The 23,194-nt window shown below is 35.8% G+C and overlaps 1 protein-coding gene across 1 annotated transcript; it reads left to right on the top strand.

The window, feature by feature from the left end:
- LOC109225755 (transcription factor bHLH30-like) lies at positions 4,237 to 6,960 on the top strand. The gene is made up of 2 exons (XM_019390528.1): positions 4,237 to 4,708; positions 6,202 to 6,960. The coding sequence occupies exons 1-2, from the start codon at positions 4,370 to 4,372 to the stop codon at positions 6,628 to 6,630; spliced, it is 768 nt and encodes a 255-aa protein (XP_019246073.1). The 5' UTR covers positions 4,237 to 4,369; the 3' UTR covers positions 6,631 to 6,960.

Below are 23,194 nucleotides of genomic sequence, written 5' to 3'. Positions count from 1 at the left end.
TTTTTAAAACGGTAATAATAATCAGTCTCATCATGTGTTTCCTGTAACAAAATTGATTTAATAATCCAGTAGTAAACTCGGTAAATACTGTGTCATAGCAAATCTTTATATTTGGGAGGTTTCCAAGAGAGGATCATGTAATCTATATCACTGTGTGGACCCTTCGTAAAAGGAGTCAAATATAACTGTAGGTCCCTACTCGAGGGAAAATCGTAATTGTATGTTAGTTCTACCTTCCCAGCTAAGGGCTATAACTGTAATCGGTAATCTGTAAATACAAGGAGCACCAGGTCTAACGAACCCGTTGTTAGCTACGGGATCCTTCAATGTCTACTCCCATTTATACTTGTCTTTGTAATCCGTATATACTCGTAGAAAATGTTTTAAAACAATATAGGGCATTTCGGTTCTTATCAAATCATATAATTTCTTTTCGATAACAGTAAATTCAAGTAACGGTACAACAGATCTAGTGACAACGAAAATATTTAAAACCACGGTATTCATCTCAAATAACTATTTCGGTATCATATCGAGTAAAAGACTTGTCCCACATGCAACTTAAAATAATCGGTAACATATTCATATTAAAAATCATGTGTAAATCATGCAAATTATGAAAACACAAATTGCGGTAAGATTACTACTCACTGTACCCGTGTCGAAACATCAAACTCGTCATCTCAAGCGACCTGTACAACTTTCTTCAATCAATCTATAATCACATCAACGTCGATCTCATGTTAATTTCCTTATTTAGGCTAATTCATGGCTAATATAAAATACCCAACCCTCGAGGTTTCATATTTGACTCTTAATTAGTCAATTTATACTTACTCGTGCTAGTGGTAATTTAAATCAAATTCAGAAAATCCACCAAGCTATTCATATAATATACTCAGTTAATTCCTGGAAAAGTCTCATGGATTTCTCCCAATTCCGTTCACTTTATCTTTTAAACTCTTAATCCAATCCCAACATCATCCCTACTTAGTCCCATAAAGAATCACGAATATAAAATAATAGTCTTAAAAGAAGAAGAATTACATGAAATTACCCTGATTATATTGTTGAACCTCAAGAATCTATATCGATGATAAGATGAAACACAATATTCGGCACTAAGAACCCCAGAAACTTTTTCTTTGTTTCTTTCTCTGCTTTTTCTTCTTTCTTTTTTTTTCTGTTCTCCTGAAGCCTTTATTCGTTCCCTTCCCCTAAATCCTTTTCAATCTTTGATCAAATTGTTTTGTATTGGGCTTCGGCCCTTTTGTTTACATTTCTCTATTTTTTTTAATTTAAATTATTTGCTAAGTGTCCAATATGTCCTCATTTAAAATATTGGGGTATTACATAAAACAGAGCTATATAAAGTATTATTTAAGAAAATAACATAAAATATGACACGATTCATGAAATTGTACTAAAATATTCAATAATAAAGATAATAAAATCGCATAAAAAATATTATTAATAAGCCATAATAAAAATAAACATAATCTAAATTACAAAGTTGCTAAAATAAGTACGACTAATAAGTACTAAGTATTATTTACATGTCTAAACAATAAAAAAAGTTATGCATTTTATCTAAATCATGAAAAAAATAAAAAATAGATATATCCAACACTATGGTCATTCCTAATACAATTGAATTGAATGTTAGCATTAATATTGATTAGATTTTGGTTTGGACTTTGTTTGATGGGCCTTCATGACTATTTACAATATTAACATTAAGAAATTATCCATTTTAGATTTCTTATGTGTAAAAGAGAGACATGTTAAGAGATAAGGTCATAACACTAAAAATAAGTTTGTAAGACCCACAAAATCATTTGACCCCAAAAATTATAAGTACAAACTTGAAGTAATACGTTAAAGATAAAATTGTGAAAAAGCTTAAGAAATATTTATAAATTACAGTACAATAAATATATTTATGTATTAAATATATTAAAAACTTCTATACATGTAATGTCGGGTTGGTTTGGTTGTGGTATGATTTTTTTTAGTTAAAACCAAACCAACCAATTATGGTCGGGTTTTTTTCCAACATCAAATCATAGTCGGTGTTTTTTTCCCTCGGTTTGACTCGGATTCTCGATTCGGTGTGGTTTGTCAATTTTCTTTATATATATATATATATATATATATATATATATATATATATATATATATATATATATATATATATGTTACTAATAAGGGTTGTGGTGGAGTGGTAAGTATTCTTTTACTCTTAATTAAAGGTGTCGAGTTCGAACACTGGGTATGAAGTCGCCTTTGTTAGTGAAAGTTTTATCCCAATATGAAATTTTCCGGCACAAATCCAAATATTTTCGTGTCATAATGCAAGGACCGGATACCAGGATAAAAACCAAAAAACGAAAACGATACGTACGTTATATGTAAAGACAAACTCACTGTACGTATTAACAGTGCCCCTCCCCCACTCCCACTAGGGACTGGGATTTTGTAGTGGAGAAGAAGTGTGTTCTAAGACACAATGATTACAATAGATCTTGGAGGAAGTATAAAGGTTATTTGGCGTGGAAAATAGCTAGCCAATGGAGAAAGAGAGTAATAATATGGTAGAACGTGGGGGGCTTGATCATGGTGAAATTAACCAAAGCCAAAAGCCAACAACAAAAAAATTACTCCCACTTTATCAATTAGTGTGGTAATCAATAGACACGAGAAGAAAAAGAAGAGCGCACTTTCTGTCAATCTAAATCGAGTTTTCTACTTTTTATTAATCGTCTTTGGTTGGTCGACAATTTGTATGTTGTGCATTAAGTTTTGATTTATTTTTTTATAGAAGATTAGCAAAAAATAACACCAAAAATCTGTAAATAAAGATATTGTAGAATTAAATTTTTTTTTCAAATATAAATGGAAATAGAAAATCATTTCCTTGTTTTTGTGCTTCCTCCTCCCTTTCTCTCTTACTTTTTGCCACAGCAATACTCACTAAATGTAATTAGATGTTTGATTTCCAATATTACGTACTAGTAGTTTTGACAAATTACTAGAACATAATTAGATCAACAAAAATAAGTTCCTATTTCATGTGTTTCATAAAGATGTATAAAAATTTTAAGAAACCGATAATAAGATCGAAAATAGTACATTTCAACCGGTTGCAAAGTAACATGCCTCTAATAACTACAGATATGGATAGTTGAAAAAGAAAGTCGTAAAGAGGAAGGAAAGAGACTACCAGTATTTTTTTTTCCTTCAAAACTACTAGTACTTGTATCCACTATTTATGATAAGGAATGTAGATGAAGGTGGGAATGATGTGTAAGTATTCTTTCTTTTCGACTTTTTATGTAAAAAGAAGAGAGATGATTGTCAAACAAGCCTAAAGTTCTTCAACTTCAAACTTGTTTTGTAGCACCGACAAAGTTGTGGTGGAGTGGTAAGTACTCCTTCATCTTGAATCAAAGGTCTTGGGTTCGAGTCCTGGGTATGAAATCGTCTTTGTTAGGGAGTTCTTTACCCCCCAATGTGAGATTTTCCGACACGAATCCGAATTTAGTCGGGCCCCAATGCGATACCAAACACCGAGTGTGAAACCAATAAAAAAAAAAAATTATTTTGTAGCGGTAGATGAAAACTTACACTTCAACTCATAACGATAGACATAATATATACAAGATCAATGATACATGAATTTAACTTATATACATTAATAATACAAAAATCTTTTACACTTATACATGTAACATATTTTATTTTTCAAGTTACTAATTTCTTCCTTTCTGGATATGATTGCACGTAGTTATCATTCGGAAATTTTTTGTTAAGCTCTTCTCATCTATGTTGGCTAAAAGTGTAAGTTTTATGCATTGTTACAACAACAACAACAACAACAACAACAAACCCAGTTTGATCCCAATATGTGGGGTCTAGGGAGGGTAGTCTGTACGCAGACCTTACCCCTACCTAATGCAGGTAGAGAGGCCGTTTCCAATAGACCCTCGGCTCAGAAAGGGCAAGAAGAAGAGGGAAGCAAGGAAGGAAAACAGTATCCAATAATAGCAACACGGAATACAATACCTGAGGCGAACAAAACCACACCGTAATAAAAATCAAAGAATATGAAGGGAAATGCATGCTACTAAGCCTACCGGTGAACACTATAAACTAACTACTAACCTTCTACCTTAATCCTGGACCTCCACACCCTCATATCAAGTTTTATGTATTGTTAGTATAAAATAAATTAAATGCTATATATATATAAGGTAGGCTCTATGTTATACATGTGTGATAAGATCAAGAAAATTGTCCTAAAACCTTTACATATTCTTAATCAGGGTTTCCAACAAAAACAACTTGATCAACAATCATAGATACATATATGGGTGAAGCTGGAAATAATTCAGGATTTATGTTCCCAGAAATGTCTCCACTTCTCCCTCAAAGCATCAATACTCTTCATTTTCCGAGCAACCAAATTCATTACTACGATCCATTTAATCTTTTTACATCAGTACCATCACCTTATGGAGGTTTATTCAACAGAAGATCATCTCCTTTTGGTCTACAAGATGAGCTGCAGAAAGTGAGTGGTAAAGAAATAATGGATGCCAAAGCTCTTGCTGCCTCAAAAAGCCACAGTGAAGCTGAAAGAAGACGTAGAGAAAGAATTAATAATCATCTTTCTAAACTTCGAAGCCTTCTTCCCAGCACTACAAAAGTAAGTTAAGCTAAATTATAACACATGCATTGTTTAACCAAAAAATGAAATTTTAGTCAAAGCTAGAATTTAGAAGAACTCGGGTTACTGATAATCAAAGAAATGAATAAAAAGAAATAATTCTGAGTAGCAATATAATAATCAAGAAAAACAAGTGATACCAATGTATATTTCAATAGCTTTCTGTCCCCCCTACAACTGATCATATATCTCCTTTTTATAGGTACCTTTGAGAATGTACATTATGCCTAAATCATAATGAGGCTATTATGAATAATTAAAGACATTGAATGCTACGTTACACAATTATTACATTGAATATATATATTCCTTAACAGACTCAGCATTTAATACCCATTAAATGTTGTATCTGCACGCTTTTTTACAACCAGATTCATTCCTTCTGATGACCGGATATAAATGATTTAAATAGGTACAGGTGCCGTGCTTCTTATCTGATATCCCGTGCCTCTTCCTCCTTCTTTGCTCGTGTCTGTTTTACAATTCTTGAATCGTGTCTAATTGACATTCATTGACCTTTTGACCAATCCACGTGTCCTGACACGTCACCATATATATACAAAATACAATTTTTCCCCAATACATGCATGTTATTTCATTCTCATCTCAACAAACTTATGCTTATACTAGTTAATACCATTTTCTCTTTTATTTATAAATTTTCTTTTTTGTTTTAGTTTAAAGTTTTATAAATTGTCTGCTCTTTAAAAAATGCTCTAGCTTGACTAAACCAAAATCTGTCTTTTACTTATTTTATTAGTTTTTGGAGAAGTTCTTGAAAACTTCAAACTAGACCTCCAAGAAACCAATTTACCAATTAATCTTCAATGATCACTCTACCAAAACTATCATTTATGACAAATTACATGTTTTCAATATCATTTTATAAAAATCATGCATGATGAATGTTGTTAGAATTGTTTAACCAGCTCAACTAAAAGTTCAAAGTATTAGGGAGATCACATGTATTTTTACTCTTCATTTAACTTTATGTGATGCAGTTGCTATGTGGAGGCTCTAATGTATTTCTTTTTAAATATATTGAATTATTAACTATTATGACTTATGGTACTACCTTTATAAATATATCCCTTTCTAAATATATAAATTTTCTTTCGAAAAACCAGAAGATTCTATGCCCAAATTCAAATTGAAAATTAGATAGTTTGACAATGATATTTCGAATCACGTCACATAAAATGGGACGGATGAAGTATTTATTTAATTTTCTTTGATATACTCTCCTCATATGCAGACCTAATTCTTTTAGTTAGTCAAACACATAAAAGTAGGCATATGTGAGTCCCATTGTTATTCGATTATTAAAAAGAATTATATATATATATATATATATATATATATATATATATATATATATATATATATATATATATATATATATATATATACACACACACACCACGTTCATAGTTTTCATTAGAGACATCTTTTTTTTCCTTTTGATATTCCAGACGGATAAAGCATCATTGCTAGCTGAGGTGATACAACATGTGAAGGAGCTCAAGACACAAACGTCACAAATAACTGATACAAATTCAGTCCCAACTGAGATGGACGAACTAACAGTTGATAATTATTCGTCTGAGGAAGAAGGAAACTTTGTGATCAAGGCTTCATTGTGCTGTGAAGATAGGTCTGATCTTTTGCCTGACCTCATCAACACTTTGAAATCTTTGAGGCTAAGAACATTAAAGGCTGAAATAACAACACTTGGTGGACGTGTTAAAAATGTGTTGTTCATAACACAGTCGAAGAGTATTAATGATGATCAACTGCAATATTCTTTAAGCTCAATACAAGAAGCACTAAAAGCAGTGATAAAGAAATCTAGTGGGACTTCAGGGAGTGTTAAGAGACAAATTAAAGGACTACTATCATAAGTAACATAGGCTTTTTTTTCCCTCCCAATTTAGGAGGATCTATAGTGTTTCCACACTTCCCCTCCAGCGTGACTCGAACCCAGGATCTAACGGTCGTGGGTGGAGGTGCTTTTACCAACTCACAAGCCTCACTTGTCGGTCTAAGCCTTGCTTATTTATATATCCAACGTCTCTCCCGTATTTATCAATGTGGGATTCAAAAAATAATACTATTTCTTACTAGTTTCCCGACAACTTTTTGGGATTTTTTGTCGTGATAGAAACTCGACAAAACCCGTAAATTTCGAACACCTATTTCAGTACGATTTTAGATATAAGTGTTTCATTCAAGTCCGGCCTCAAATCGACCCTCAAATTATCAATTTTTACTTTAGAAATATTTTTATTAAAATTCCAAATTTCTTCTATTAGATTCACCAATCAATAGCTAAATTCAAGGTTAATATCACGAATAATAAACAAATCTGAGTAAAAAATAATTGCCCCAATCCAAATCTTGAAAATCCTATCAAATTCGGCCAACATCCGACCTATAACTTAAAATATGATAAAATAACCAAAACTCTCGAAATAGAATACTTAAAGATCTCCCCGGGCATACACATCGCCAATGCGGCAGGTGCCTCGCGTTCGCGAAGCACAAAATGACGACTGCCTCTAAAACGTCTACGTGAAAGCGATGACCTGGTCGCGAGCTAGATGAATAACACAACAGAGCCTACGCGAACGTGATCCCACCATCGCGAACGCGGAGGCCAAAAGCCTAATGCCCCAACTGGCCTTCCTTTCTACGCGAACGCAGCTACCAGCTCGAGAACGCAAATGCCACTGCTCCCCAAGCTCCGCGAACACTGGATCCCGTCGCAACCACGAAGAGAAAATATGCCTTCCACAAAATACTCTCCGCGAACGCGACTTCCTTATCACGATCGCAGTGAAGGAAACCAGAAACTAGCATCAGGAGTCCAAAACAAGAGAAAATGATTCAGAATCCATACAACTCCCACCCGAGCCCCCCGAGACCCTATTCAGTTACACCAACAAATCATAAAACATAACACATACCTACTTGAGGCCTCAAATTACTCAAAATAACATCGAAATCACGAATCGTACCTCAATTCACGCCTAAGGAACTAATATAAATTTCTAAATTCAAAACTTACGCTGAATATTCCTAACCACCTTAGAATGGCCTCAAATTGTGCATGCAAGTCACACATGACACGGTGGACCTATTCCAACTTCCGGAACAAAAATTCGAACCTGATATCAACCTTTCAGCCTTCCAACTTTCGTCAAATAGAACCAATTCAACCTAGGGACCTCCAAATCCAAATACGGGCATATACTAAGTCTAAAATTACCATACGAAGCTATTGGAACCATCAAAATATCATTCCGAAGTTGTCTACACAAAAGTCAAACTTCGGTCAACTCCTACAACTCAAGCCTCCAACCAAGGGACTAAGTGTCCTAAAGCAATCCAAAACCTCCCCGAAACCAAACCAACCATACCCGCAAATCATGTAATCACTAATACGCATATGTAAAGCATACAATAGGAGAAACAAAGGTTAAAATACTCAAAATCTCAACTGGAAGCTTTAAATTTGAAAAGTTTGACCAAGTTGGATTTTTTGGTATTTGACCCCGAATTGGATTTTTGATGGTTCAGTTAGCTCCGTTGGGTGATTTTGGACTTAGGACTGCACCCAATCGTGATTTGGAGGTTCGTAGTAGAATTTAGCTTGAAATGACGAAAGTTGGAATTTTGAAAAGTTTGATCGGGTGTGAACTTTTTGATATCAGGGTCGGATTTCGATTCTGGACGTTGGAGCAGGTCTGTAATGTCAAATGTGACTTGTACAAAATTTGAAGTTAGTCGAAAGTTATTTTATAGGTTTCGGCATCGGTTGTGGAAGTTTGAAGTTTCAAGTTCATTGATTTCGAATTGACGTGTGATTCGTCATTTCGATGTTGTTATGTGTCTTTTGAGGCCTCGAGTAGGTTCGTGTTATGATATGGGACTTGTTGGTATGTTCGAACAGGGTCCCGATGTCACACCTCCTTTTTTACCCGCCCGAGAGGGGATATAAGGGTGTTTTTCCAATTAAAGTGACATTATTCGAAATGGGATTATTTTATTTATTTTTCAGAGTCGCTACTATTTGGTGTCCCAAGTCACCGATTTATTTTAAAATCCCAAATCGAGAAAAATCAACTTTATTTAAAAGTCTGCGAAATCAGAAAATCTAGGTAAGGAATTCTGTTAACCCGGGAGAAGGTGTTAGGCATTCCCGGGTTCCGCGGTTCTAGCACGGTCGCTTAACTATTAATAATTGGCCTAATTATCTGATTAATTACTTATTTTAAACCTATTGTGCATTTTTAACTTTATAACCGCTTCTAATTATTTTAAACTGCTTTTAGGATTTATGAAATTATTTTCTGAACAAGTTGCGATTGTCGTACACTTGCCGTTTTGGAACACACCGCAAACCACGCTACATGAAATGCACCCGCAATTCGCAACATGTTTATTTTAATATTACTATTCGAAGTTATGGTCGGGTCACATGAAATGCACACCCGAATGGAATTTATGGATCATGACTATGCCACGGGAACCGTACCCATAGTCACGAAATTATATTAATAATCGCGCCTAAAGCAAGCTACGATGTTCAAGATTATTGTTCCTAAATTTTGAGATTATTGTAAGGCTAAATTTATGAACAAGATATTATTGGGGGCAAATAGGCTAGCCAACATGATCTATTACTTGGCCAGATTTCTTATGGTCCAAAACCCACCTTATAGCCCATTCTTATTTCTTGCCAAGAAAGAAACAACTCCAGTTTTCCATCTACCCGATAAAAGCATTTATTTAAGAGCCAATACTATATACATCACAATCGAAATAAAACTAATTAAAACAATTTAAATGAAAACTAAGACATGCTACTCAAACAACAAAGAATCACAAATCAACCAACACGCGCACCAAAATATCATAACAAAATGAGATGAGAATGAAAATTGAGAAATGGACCTTTTATTGATGAATAAATCCGAAGATTAATCAATCGGGCTAAACAAAGCATCAATCCTTAGATTGAAACATCAAAATTGCGAACCGAAACCTCGAATTGACACCAGCATGCCCGAAACTCAAATAGACCCCCAATCAAACGATAAATTAAAACCTCAAATATTTGACAACGTTTTTGATAAAGAGAAACTCAGCTGCTTGTGTGGATTTGATGTGTAGATTAAATGCGGAGTAAATTCATTCGGGAAGTTGAGGCACAGGGACAAAGTAGAGAAGAACGACGCCATTTGCAAGTTAACGGAAATCGCTACCAATGTGCATTCGTGACAAAGGATCCATCAAGTTCTTTAAAATTGCTTGCCAAACAAACGGAAAGAGGCAAATTACTATATTCCAACAATTTCCTTTGTGTTTTTACACTCTTTTTATCCAAAGAAAGATGCAAATTTGCATCAATATACCATACATTTAAAGCATTAAGAAGAAAAAACGGAAGGATGCTGCCGTCTTTAGCTTGAGGGTCCTTTTTTTTTAGGTCGGGTCTAGGTCTCTTTTTATAGTCAAAGTCTACGGTGTTAGGGGTATTGGGCTTGGGTTATTATGAGCTAGGTCCAAAAATTATGATTAAAAATAAGTTGTTTGAGCCCAAATTTATTCTTTCTCGGTGAACGAGACTAGAAATACGACCTTATTTACTAATTAATCTTACTTAAGTAAAATAAGTATTAAAATAAGACTAACCGTTAAAACAAACCTATTTTTTTGGTATTTTTTAAATATCATACTAAAAGATAAAAAATTAAAAAATCGTTGTCAAATTAAGATAATATTCCTGGAACTATTTTTGTATTTTTGAATTTTAGTAGACAAATTAAAAGTAACTAGATAAAAATATTAATTAGCTAAATAAGAGAAAATATTTTTATAATTTTTATTTTTTGTGATAAAATAAAGTAAAAAGAATCAAAATTAGATGAAATAACTATATTAGGCCTAAACTAAATATTTACATGCTAAAATATATAAAATCTTGGGAAGGGTCAAAAATCATATGTCTACACTCGAGAGGCTCAGGTAAATTTTGGATAGGTTTGAATTGTGTTGCGCTTGTTTTTTATGTTTCGACGTCGTTTCTTCAAGCATAAATGGTACTATCGGAAATCACCACCCAAGTCGTAATACATGGTACTAAATCTAAAATCATCACCCGAGCCTATCGGAAGCATCGAAACTCCAATCCGAGGTCAAATACTCAAAAGTCAAAACCGACGATTCATATAAGTCATAATACATTATACGTAGCTACTCATGCACTCAAACAACCGAGCGAAGTGTAAATGCTCAAAACGACCGGTCGAGTCGTTACAAAGAGCTGATCCCTGATGCAACTCTATCAGAACTTTGAAGTGTTCTGAGTCTCCTCCCTTGTCCTCATCCGTATCTTAGCTCCATCATACATGTCCTTAATCACCCTAATGTAGGCTACATACACACCTTTTTCCTCCAAATACCTCCATAGAGCTTTCTCGGGACTTTGTTGTATGCTTTCTCTAGGTCAATGAACACCATATGCAAGTCCATCTTCATTGCCTATACTACTACACCTCACAAGATGAATGGCTTCTATAGTCGAACAACACGGCATGAAACCGAACTGGTTCTCGGAAATGGACTCACTCCTCCTCACCCTCCCTGCCACCACCCTCTCCCACACTTTTATCATATGGCTTAGCAACTTGATACCTGTGTAGTTATTGCAATTTTGCACATCACCTTTGTTCTCGTACAATGGAATCATCGTACTTCACCTCCACTTTTCAGGCATCCTCGTCGTCCTAAAAATGACGTTAAACAACCTAGAGAGTCATTCCAAGCATGTCTTACCCGCACTCTTCCAGAATTCTATAGGAATCTTGTATGGCCTGGTCACTCTACCCCTGCTCATCCGACGCATCATCCCTCGACCTCCCACACTGTTATGCGCCTACAGTACCTAAAATCTTGATGACTTACACAGTGCTCCAAATCAGCCAGCACAATTTCATCCCCCCTTCATTCAAAAGCTTACAGAAGAATTAACAACAACAAAAATTTTCTTACAAATTTATCTATGAAAATTATTTGCAGATAATTTTGCAGGTTATATTTGGCGCTATCCCTAGGTAATTTACACTTTGCTAGAAGTACCAACTAATTAGTTATACTAACGGTCTAGCAACTTGATTAAGTTAGCTAACTTGCACTAGAGGTATGTGACGACCCAAAGGGTCATCACCTGTTTTCTTACCCACTCTATGCTTCCGAGGCCTTGAAAACCTTGTTTATAGTCGCCTTGATTTGCGTGCGCAGTCCTGGCGCATAGCCGGAAAGCTCAAATGTAAAATTTGTGTGAAAAATGCTAAGTTTTGATATTAAAATGAATAAAATTGACTTCGGTCAACATTTTGGGTAAACGGACCCAGATCAATGATTTGACGGTCCCGGAGGGAACTTAGGAAAATATGGGATGCCATGCACGTTTGATTATACTATTGCTTGGTGAGGATGAGCGTAAAAGCACGAAGGGTGATGCCGTGCACTTGTTGATCTCTGTTCTTTATTATTGTATGAGTTGTGCTATTTCCTTCGTTATTAGACGACTTTTACTTGGAATGGTTATTTCCCCACAGCATGCTCCCCCTCCCATATTGTGTACTTGTTTTTGTATTTCGATTCCGCTGTATATGTATATATAACTGCACAGGTTTATGTGGTAGTCCGGTCTAGCCTCGTCACTACTTCGCCGGGGTTAGGCTAGGCACTTACCAGCACATGGGGTCGGTTGTGCTGATGCTACACTCTGTGCTCTTTTGCACAGATCCAGATGTTGGAGCAGCTTACGGTGCGCAGCAGTAGTCAGGGAGCCGACCTTCAGTCACGAGACTCCGAGGTAGCCTTGCTGGCGTTCGCAGGCCCGACGTCTCTTCTATTGTTTCCATGTTCTGTCGACATTGTATTCGAAACAGACTACGTCCTTTATTTCAAACCCTTATCTGTAGTAAATCCTAGACAATCCGTGTATTGTTGTGACACCAGGTGCTGGGTAGAGACTTGTATTGGTTTTCTAGACGCTATATCCATATTTAGTTCAGACTTTCGCTAAATTTTTACTTTTCGTTGTCTTTTAATTATTTATTTATTGATAATTCAATTGTTTAATCATGTATAAGAACGAGGTAGGTTAATGTTTGCAAAGGTTTTTGGCTTGCCTAGCTACCACGAGTAGGCGCCATCATGACCCCCGAGGTTGGGAAATTCGGGTCGTGACAAGGTACCCACACTTATAACAAAACTATATAATAAATATTATGTTGGGTGTGCGAACAAAGTCTCACATGCTTAAAAGATTGGGAGTCGACATATAAGGTGTATGGATCTCTTAATGGTGTGAGGCTTTTGGAAAAAATCGTGCGGTCTTGGCCCAAAGAGACAATATTACACCATGTTAAAGTATCTTTGGGTCGTTTTAGCCCAACAACTGGTATCGGAGCCTAGGTTTAACGCGATGAGTATGGAGATGGTAGAGTAATGGTGCAGGGCCAAGCAACCGAAGCCCGCAACTAGCTTCTTCACTAGCTTCTTCTTATGTGCGTGTCGCCCCGCCGTATTAGTTTGCCATCTCCATATTCATCACATTGAACCTGGGCTCTAATACCAGTTATTGGGCTAAAACGACCCAAAGATACTCTTAACATGGTGTGATATTGTCCGCTTTGGTCCAAGCCCGCACGGTTTTCCCCAAAAGGCCTCACACAATTAAGAGAACCCTACACCTTATATGTAGACTCACAATCTTTTCAGCTACCAATGTGGGACTTTGTTCACACACCAACAATCTCCCCCTCAAACTAAGTTCCACATGGCCCACTACCACAATCCACGAGTCAATTTCCGAGATACTGGGTGCCACCCACATTGTTAGAGTATTATGACAACCGAAGCCTGCAACTAAGCTTCTTCTTGTATGTGTGTCGCTCCATACCATCACTCCGCCATCTCCATACTCGTCCTGCTGAACCTGGGCTCTAATACCAATTATTGCAAAAAATGGCCCAAAGATACAGGGTGAAGTTGAGAGGATAATCTGAAGGCAAATATTCTCTGTTCTATTCTAACTTCACATTACCTGGTTAGCTTTGTGATAATACGATGATTTTGCTTTAGGCTCTTGAAGATAAGTATCACACTACACTTCAGGATGAAGCAACAACATTGAAACAACTACTAAGTAAAAACACCTACCCCTCCAAGCAAGAGTACTCGAAGAAAATCCTGGAACAGGATCATTTATCTCCTTGCATATTTTGAGACGTGCTGCTCCTCTGTAATTTGCATATAACCTGTTCGGCATTTGAATATGGAAATCTCTATTCTGCAACTTTTATTTTATTGCTTGTTTGATAGATCTGTTATTCGCTTTTTAGGGCTAGAAGTCAGAAATATGCAGATATACATACAACCACCAGTGATGTAATAATCACAAACTGTATTTCAAAAGGTGAAGTTGTAAGGTGAAGAAGAGGTGAATTCCCCCGAGGTCTTTGCTCATACTTTTGTGTTTCTGCCTAGTCAAGAGTGAGGCAGTAAGCTATTGTTCTTATCTTTTTATGTGCTTGTTAGAATTGCCTTATCTATGTTTCATGGAAGAAAAATTTATAGGCTTATTACTTTTTCAGTGTTGCCCACTAAACCCTTCTAACATAATGGCTGAGAATTATTAATTGTTTAATTGCTACTCTTTTCGTTTCAATTTATGTGAACATGTTTGACTGAGCACCAAGTTTAAGAAAAAATGAAGACTTTTAGAATTTATGGTCCTAAACAAAGTAAAAAACGGCTCAGAGTATTTGTGTGGTTATAAAAATTTCTTATTAAAGGTAGAATTATAAGTTTAAGATAAATTATCATTCTTTTTGAAACGAACCAAAAAAGAAATAAGTTCCAAAATAATAACAATCATTAGTTTGGTGGTTTGTCACGCCCGAGACTGAAGTGGGACGTGATTGACACTCAACCTGTACTAACCCATTGAGTGAATCCTAAGCTGGCTAGCTAAAGGTCTAAACTAAACATCAATCTCAAGAAGTTCATGGGGCATGAGCCGGAAAATTTTATTTTGTGTCTCATACAACTGACATTAGTTGTATGAGGTATCTTTTTTGTCTCACGGATTCAGATTTTTGTGGATCCAGAAGTGTAAGATAGAGGTCCACAAATTTGTAAGACAAAAAGAAGCCTCACACAAGTAATGTAAATTGTGTGAGACACAAAATAAAAACTTCTCGGCATGAGCCTCTACTGAAGATTTGAATACATAAGTCTATGGGGTATTCACCTTGAATGATATGATAGTCTAATGACAGCTAAAGATCTAAAAAGGGCATACATCAACACCACCGGAAAAAATCAACAGCACACCAACTGAATCAACTAAATCCACCGCTTGCCCAGAGTCTCGTCACCTAAAAGCTCAACGCTAGCAACACAATGTGGTAGGCTCAGACGGGCTAAGCACCACGAAAGGATACCCAGAAAGTCTTGTTGACAACCTCTTAAGTGGATAAAAAGACTAGCCTAGGCTATATATAAATATAACAAAATGTAGCTAGTAGAGCAAGCAATTTGAAGGACACATATTAAATACTCCCTCCGTTAAATATTATTTGAGGTAGTTTGACTCTGTACGGTGTTTAACAAAAAAGAAGAAGACTTTTGAAAGTGTGGTCTTAAAAGCTTAAGGGGTAAAAGGTTTGTGGGGCCATGTCATTTGTGTGGCTATAAAAGCTTCTCATTAAGGGCAAAAAGGGTAAAATGAAGAGTTTAAAGTTGAATTATTTCCAAATTTAAAAATGTGTCATTTGTTTTGGAACAGACTAAAAAGGAAAGTAATTCATTTAATATGAAACGGAGGGAGTAAACTATAAGCTAAAAATCTAAAATTGATTTTGAAATACTGAATTTAAAGCTAATAAATAAAAGCTGAAGCTGAAAACTAAATATGAAGTTGATATCTAAAATTGAGTTATTTTTAAAGAATTACTTTTGAAATAAGATTTACATGTAATAGCCCTGGGAACATACACGAGCCCTCTTAAAGCTGTTGGGGCCTCTGATTTTTTTCTCTCAAGATCAATCCATAATGGGGTCATCGAGTAAGCCCAATCGAGCTCAACCCATCTGAGTGTGTTATCACCTGCGCATGGGATAACTAAACCCTAGACACCGTGACACTCATGCTCGGGATGGTTGGCTACTTCTACTTTTCTGGAATTGATCACATTAATATGTACCTATCTAAAAGTATGAATAAAACAAGTCATTTCACACAAGCAGTCAATTTCAAATAAGCGAGTAATTGCAATATCTTGTACAATTTAGTCATTTCAGTCATAAGATTAACAAGCGTATATAGTTTATTCTGAAAGTGATGCATGTGGGACCATTTAAATAAAAAGAAATAAAAAAAAGAAAATGAAGAAAACAAGTTGAATGGACGTCCGACAAAGTTGTGCAATTTGCAAAGGAGCAAATCTAATTTTTGGTAACCAAATCGATGGCATAACCAAAACAGATTTGCAAGTTGCAAAACCAACCAATGTGATTGGTTTGATTTGCAACAAGAGTTCCTATAAATAGCACCCTTCGGTTTCTCATTTTGTACACCAAATTGAGAGAAGCAACAGAGAGTTAGAGAGAGTAATCCACAGATTGTAGTCTGTGAGATAAATAGTGAGTGGGAGTAATATTGTAGTGAGGTGTTTAAAATAAAGAGTATATTTCTTTCGAAGTTGTAGTAGTCTCTTGACACAACTAAGTTGTAATATTATAGTGGTAACATTGCTCCGCTGGAATATTGTATTTTATCCCGTTAAAATATTTGGTGTCGTTGTTACTCTCTCGTGTTGTTGTTATTTACCGTGGATATTGTTCCTGGGTGGGATTATTATTTATTCCCAACAATGTGGTATCAGAGCCATGGCGAATAATAGTCAGCTGGCTTTTCAGTATCCCCGTCTCACAAAAGATAATTATGAGAAATGGTGTCTACGTATGAAAGCCATTCTTGGCTCCCAGAATGTGCGGGAAATTGTAGATAGAGGGTACGCAAACCCCGATAACAAGGAAGCTCTGCCTCAAAATGAAAAAAATGTCTTGGCAAAGATAAGGAAGAAGGATCAACAAGCCCTCACGCCCATCCACCAATGTTTGGATGATGCCATGTTTGAGAAGGTGGCAGATGCTACCACCTCAAAAGAAGCTTGGGAGATTTTACAAAATTCTCTTCAAGGAGTTGACAAGGTGAGGAAGGTAAAACTTCAAACTCTAAGGGTTGATTTTGAAGTTTTTAAAATGAAAGAATCCGAATGCATTTCGGATTATTGTTCAAAAGTGAAGGTTGTTGTAAATCAATTAAGACGATACGGGGAGGACATAGAAGATGTCCGTGTGATAAAAATGTTGAAGAAAAGGCTAACCTCATTGATGACAAGAAAGAAGAAGATGAGTCAACATTATTGCTAGCACTCAAGGAAGAAGACAGGGATGATTGTAGCTCGTGGTATTTGGACAATGGAGCAAGCAATCATATGTGTGGATGCAAAAAGAAGTTTGTGGATATCAATAAAAGGTGAGAGGTAATGTGTCATTTGGAGATACCTCAAAGATTCAAATCGAAGGGATAGGTACGATTCTGATCTCCTGTAAAGATGGTAGTCACAAGCTAATTTAAGATGTTTATTATGTGCCAAAATTAAAAAGTAATATTTTGAGTTTGGGCCAACTTCTTGAAAAGGAATGTGACATCCACATGAAAAATATGCATCTTTGTCTTAGAGATTCAAGTGGAATTCTAATTGCTGAAGTGCATATGACAAAGAATAGATTATTTTCTCTGAATCTTAAAACAATTGATGCAAAGTGTTTGACGGCTAATGTGCAAGATGAATCATGGTGTTGGCACATGCGATTTGGGCACTTGAAATTTTGAAGCGCTCAAATAAATGGGAGAAAAGAATATGGTACATGGGATACCATCAATCAACCATCCAAATCAACTGTGTGAAGCTTGTCTTCTAGGAAAACATGCAAGGAGGAGTTTTCCTAAGGAGGCCATGTCAAAATCAACCAAGCCGCTCCAGCTTGTTCACACTGATGTGTGTGGACCAATCAATCCACCTTCTTTTGGTAAAAGTAGATACTTTCTGCTTTTCATTGATGACTTTAGTAGAAAGACTTGGGTTTATTTCTTGAACAAAAAATGTGAAGCTTTTGCTGCTTTTAAAAATTTCAAAGTACTTGTGGATAAAGAAAGTGTCTATGAAATTAAAGCTCTAAGGTCCGATAGAGGAGGCGAATTCACTTCAAACGAATTTAATGATTTTTGTCAGTCTTATGGAATTCGTCGCTCTCTAATGGTACCTTATTCACCCTAACAAAATGGAGTTGCAGAGAGAAAGAATCGAACGGTTCTTAATATGGCTAGATGTATGATGAAAGCTAAAAGTATGCCCAAGGAATTTCGGGCTGAAGCTGTTTCTTGTGCAGTTTATTTGAACAATAGGTCTCCAACAATAAATGTTAGAGATCAAACCCCTCAAGAAGCATGGAGTGGAAGAAATCCAAATGCCAAGCACTTGAGAATCTTTGGGAGCATAGCCTATGCTCATGTGCCATATCAAGGGAGAGCAAAGCTTGACGATCGAAGTGTCAAGCATGTGTTTGTTGGCTATGATACGAGTTCAAAAGGCTAGAAATTATACAACCCAAGTAGCGGTAAGGGGGTGGTAAGTCGCGATGTTGAATTTGATGAAGAATTGGCATGGGATTAGGAAGCTCAGGAAGAAAATTCATATGATTTTCTTCCATACTTTGGTGATGAAGAAGAACCAGAGACCGTGGAACCTGTGCAGGATACAACTCCACCTCCTTCTCCAACCAATGTTGCATCTCCCTCTTCTCAAGAAAGTTCAAATGAACAGTCGCAAAGGACAAGGAGCATTCAAGAGCTCTATGAGGACACAGAAGAAGTTACTAATTTTGATTTTTTATGTTGTCTCTTTGCTGACAGTGAACCAATGAACTTTGATGAAGCTGTTAGAAACGAAAAGTGGAGACAAGCCATGGAGGAGGAGATTGAGTCAATAGAGAAGAACAACACTTGAGAGTTAACAACTCTTCCCAAGGGTCATCGAGCAATTGGAGTGAAATAGGTATACAAAATAAAGAAGAATGCTGATGGAGATGTGGAGGAATACAAGGCATGACTTGTGGCTAAAGGCTACAAGCAAAGGCAAGGCATTGACTATGAAGAAGTCTATGCACCTGTTGCCCGCATGGAGACAATTCGTTTGTTGATCTCTTTGGCGGCGCAAATGAAGTGGAAGATCCATCAACTAGATGTCAAGTCAGCCTTCTTGAATGGCTATCTTGAAGAAGAAGTCTATGTTGAACAACCATTGGGCTTCGTGGTAAAAAACCATGAAGATAAAGTGTTGCGGTTGAAGAAGCTTTATATGGATTAAAGCAAGCCCCACGAGCATGGAATAGTTGCATCGACAAATATTTTCAAGACAATGGGTTTACTCGTTGTCTCCATGAATATGCTCTTTACCTTAAAGTTCATACTAATGGAGATATCTTACTTGTTTGTCTTTATGTTGATGACCTTATTTTCACGGGCAATAAGTCAAGTTTGTTTGAAACTTTTAAGAAAGATATGTCCCGTGAGTTTGAGATGACTGACGTAGGGCTCGTGTCATACTACCCGAGCCTAGAAGTGAAGCAGATGGAGGATGGAATTTTTCTCTCTCAAGAAAGCTATACAAAAGAGATATTGAAGAAGTTTAACATGCTCGATTGCAACCCCGTAATGCACCGAGGGAATGGGGCAAAATTGTCTAAGTTTGATGAAGGAGAAAAGGTGGATCCCACATTTTTCAAAAGCCTTGTGGGAAGTTTGAGGTACTTGACTTGTACCAGGCCAGATATACTCTTTGCAGTTGGAGTAGTAAGCCGCTTCATGGAAGCTCCTACCTCCACTCATTTGAAAGTCACTAGAAGAATTCTTCGTTACCTAAAAGGTACTATTGACTTTGGGTTATTTTATTCTTCTTCTAGTGATTTCAACCTTATGGGATTTTGTGATAGTGATTATGTGGGAGATATTGATGATAGAAAAAGTACAACTGATTTTGTATTTTTCTTGGGTAATTCTGTTATTTCTTGGAGTTCAAAGAAACAATCAATTGTTACTATCTCGACTTGTGAAGATGAATATATAGCAGCAACATCTTGTACGTGTCATGCTATTTGGCTAAGAAGATTGTTGAAGGAGCTCAATTTGCTACAAATTGAAGCTATGGAGATTTGTATTGACAACAAATCCGCACAGGCACTCGCGAAGAATCCAGTGTATCATGATCGAAGCAAGCTTATAGATACAAGGGATCACTTTATCAGAGAAAGCATTGCCAAGAAGGAAGTTGAGCTCAAATATGTGAAGTCTCGTGATCAAGTTGCAGATATCTTCACAAAGCCTCTCAAGTTTGAAGATTTCCAAAGATTGAGATCAAGACTTGGAATGAAGAAGAAAAATTAAAATTAAGGGGGACCCATTTATATAAAAAGAAAATGAAGAAAACAAGTTGAATGGACGTCTGACAAAGTTGTGCAATTTGCAAAGGAGCAAATCTGATTTTTGGTAACCAAATCGATGGCATAACCAAAACAGACTTGCAAACAGATTGCAAGTTGCAAAATCAACCATTGTGATTGGTTTGATTTGCGACAAGAGTTCCCATAAATAGCACCCTTCGGTTTCTCATTTTGTACACCAAATCGAGAGAAGCAACAGAGAGTTAGAGAGAGTAATCCACAGATTGTAGTCTGTGAGATAAATAGTGAGTGGGAGTAATATTATAGTGAGGTGTTTAAAATAAAGAGTGTTATTTTTTTCGAAGTTGTAGTAGTCTTTTGACACCACTAAGTTGTAATATTACAGTGATAATATTGCTCCGCTGGGGTATTGTATTTTATCCCGTTAAAATATTTGTTGTCGTTGTTACTCTCTCGTGTTATTGTTATTTACCGTGAATATTGTTCCTGGACGGGATTATTATTTATTCCCAACAATCAGACAATATTATGCATATTAATTATGTCCTTGACATGAGGAAGAAACCTCAACTCACCTAAATCAAGTGTCAAGAATCTCTGTCAACGAACTCATGTACTAATCATTCCCTTCAAAAATCTATAATAATTAACCTGTTAACCCAACAACAATCTCAACCTATTTTCCCAAAATTAAGTTTTACTTGGTCATAAATAGCTTCACATCGATTCTACCCATGAACTCCACCATCCTTATGGTGTAAGCATTGTTATATGCTATAAAGTTTTCAACTTTAATAGTAGAGAGCAAAGAAATTACCTTGAACGTTATTCTCAAAAATCCTTGATCTTGGGTCTTGAATAACTTTCTCAATCCTTGATGGAAACCTAGGAATTTGGAATATGAAATTTCTAAGTATTAGATGATGATAATATAGTGTTTTTAACTTGAATCTTGGAGAAAAATCAGACCTTGGATGTATTGGTGAAGCCCTAGATCGCTTTCTTCTAAAAAGCTCTCCAAAATGCTGTAGAGTAAAGTCAGTTTATTTCTCCCCGAAATACCTTTTATATTTGACGAATTTATGGTTGGGGAAGGGGATGTGCGTCGCACGGCTGGAGCGCCAGGCAAAATCTAGGACTTTCCCATATGCTTCGTGACGCACAACTGTAGCATAGCAACACTAGAATCAGGCCATCCAGATCACCAATGCCAAGTCTCGTATTGCTTCAAACCTCTGTTACCATTATTTAGTCACTCTGTTAACCTTAAATTTAAATGAGCCTTAAATTAGCTAATACACGTACGGGACATTACATAGATTAATGTAAATCCTAGGTACAAAAGAAGGAATCTAAAAGAATTATATAAGATGTTTGACAAGTGAAATAAAGTAATTAACACTACACCCATGCAATATGTCCCCTTATAAGTCCCATTTCTCTTTTTGTATGTTACATCGTGTTTGATCAATGTTTCGGAAGAAAAAATCAGAACTCGTATAGATTCGTGCTAGTTTGAGACATTCTCTCGAAATGATTATGAGAGATAGAGTATAATAATAATAACTCATTGAATGATCCATAGGTATATGATAAATCTTTTTTGAATACCCAAAAAAACCCGCAGCCGCTACAGTTTCTATCACAACCTCTGAAGGACTACTAGAGCTATATACTTTGAGAACGAGTGAAATTCCTGAAAGGACTTTCTCCTTCATCAAATGAATTCTCTCCCATGACCCCATTCAATCAATGCTACCGGGTATTCACTCGCTTATTGAAAATCTTGCCATACCATATTTTCTATTTAGTCGGCACTCTTGTCTGTACTCTGTGGTGAGCACTCTGTACACACTGGGTAAAACCCCAATGTGTAATAACCTGCATACCACACATGGCATGTAAACCGCACTAGCTAAGCCCTGTGCGCACTAGGATATTTGATAAATCTTAGTTAATATAATTTTGAATTTGCTGACTTCAATGTTGTTATAAATGTATATTGTTATATTTAGATTAAAGTTTAATGATAAAATTCGCAACTTATTAGTTATTACTATATGTAACATACTACCTCCGTTCACTTTTACTTGGCACGTATACTAAAAATAGATTTTTATTTTTACTTGTCACTTTATGGATATCAAGAACAGAAATAAAATTCCTGTAATGCCCACAGTATTTATTACTCATTTCAAATTATTTTCTCTAATCCAATAAAATATGCATCAATTAATATGGGTATCATCGTAAATTATGCACTTCATTTTTTATTTTTTAAGGGGCATGAAAACTCAAAACATGCTAAGTAAAAGTGAACGGATGGAGTAATTTTCAAACCGTGCTCATGTGTGTGTGTGTATACATATATATTTAAATTTTTCTCCAGAAGATTTGAAAGGAATTCTCTTGAACGAATGAATTGAGAACATAGAGGCTTAGAGCCTAATTTTAGTTGAAAATTTTGAAATTCAATTTAAATATTAACAAACTTGAGCCTTGCTTGTAGATTGTGGCTGGAATTGAATGTTGGTTTGAAGGGATAGTTATAGCTCCAAATCAAGATAAGTTTGAGTTTACGGTTTCTAAGTCAAGGGCGTGACAGAAAAATGCTTAATAAGAAAATTATTTGATAATTAAGAAAGTACTTGAATGTTTTTAAATGTAAATGTTTATATTGTTGTTTGAAATTCCTTAATTTGCTTGAATGCTATGAATCTATCATTAGTTCATGATACTAATTTTCTTAAAGAAAAAGTTTGCCTTGCCTAATCATTCAACTAGCTCAGAAAATCAGAAGTAATTGAATTTCTTATTTGATTTGATTGTTGTTCTACCATTGCTTGCATTATTCAG

Source organism: Nicotiana attenuata, chromosome 5 (assembly GCF_001879085.1).
Source record: "Nicotiana attenuata strain UT chromosome 5, NIATTr2, whole genome shotgun sequence".
In the NCBI taxonomy this organism is placed as follows: Eukaryota; Viridiplantae; Streptophyta; class Magnoliopsida; order Solanales; family Solanaceae; genus Nicotiana; species Nicotiana attenuata.
Note: the sequence above shows the minus strand (reverse complement) of the source record. Positions and strands in the feature narration are given on the sequence as shown.

What these genes read in the sequence shown, in the direction of transcription:
- LOC109225755 (XM_019390528.1), top strand. Translation starts at nt 4,370, where the DNA reads ATGGGTGAAGCTGGAAATAATTCAGGATTTATGTTCCCAGAAATGTCT. An exon ending in TTCTTCCCAGCACTACAAAA is followed by an intron (nt 4,709 to 6,201) that starts GTAAGTTAAGCT and finishes TTGATATTCCAG; the next exon opens with ACGGATAAAGCATCATTGCT.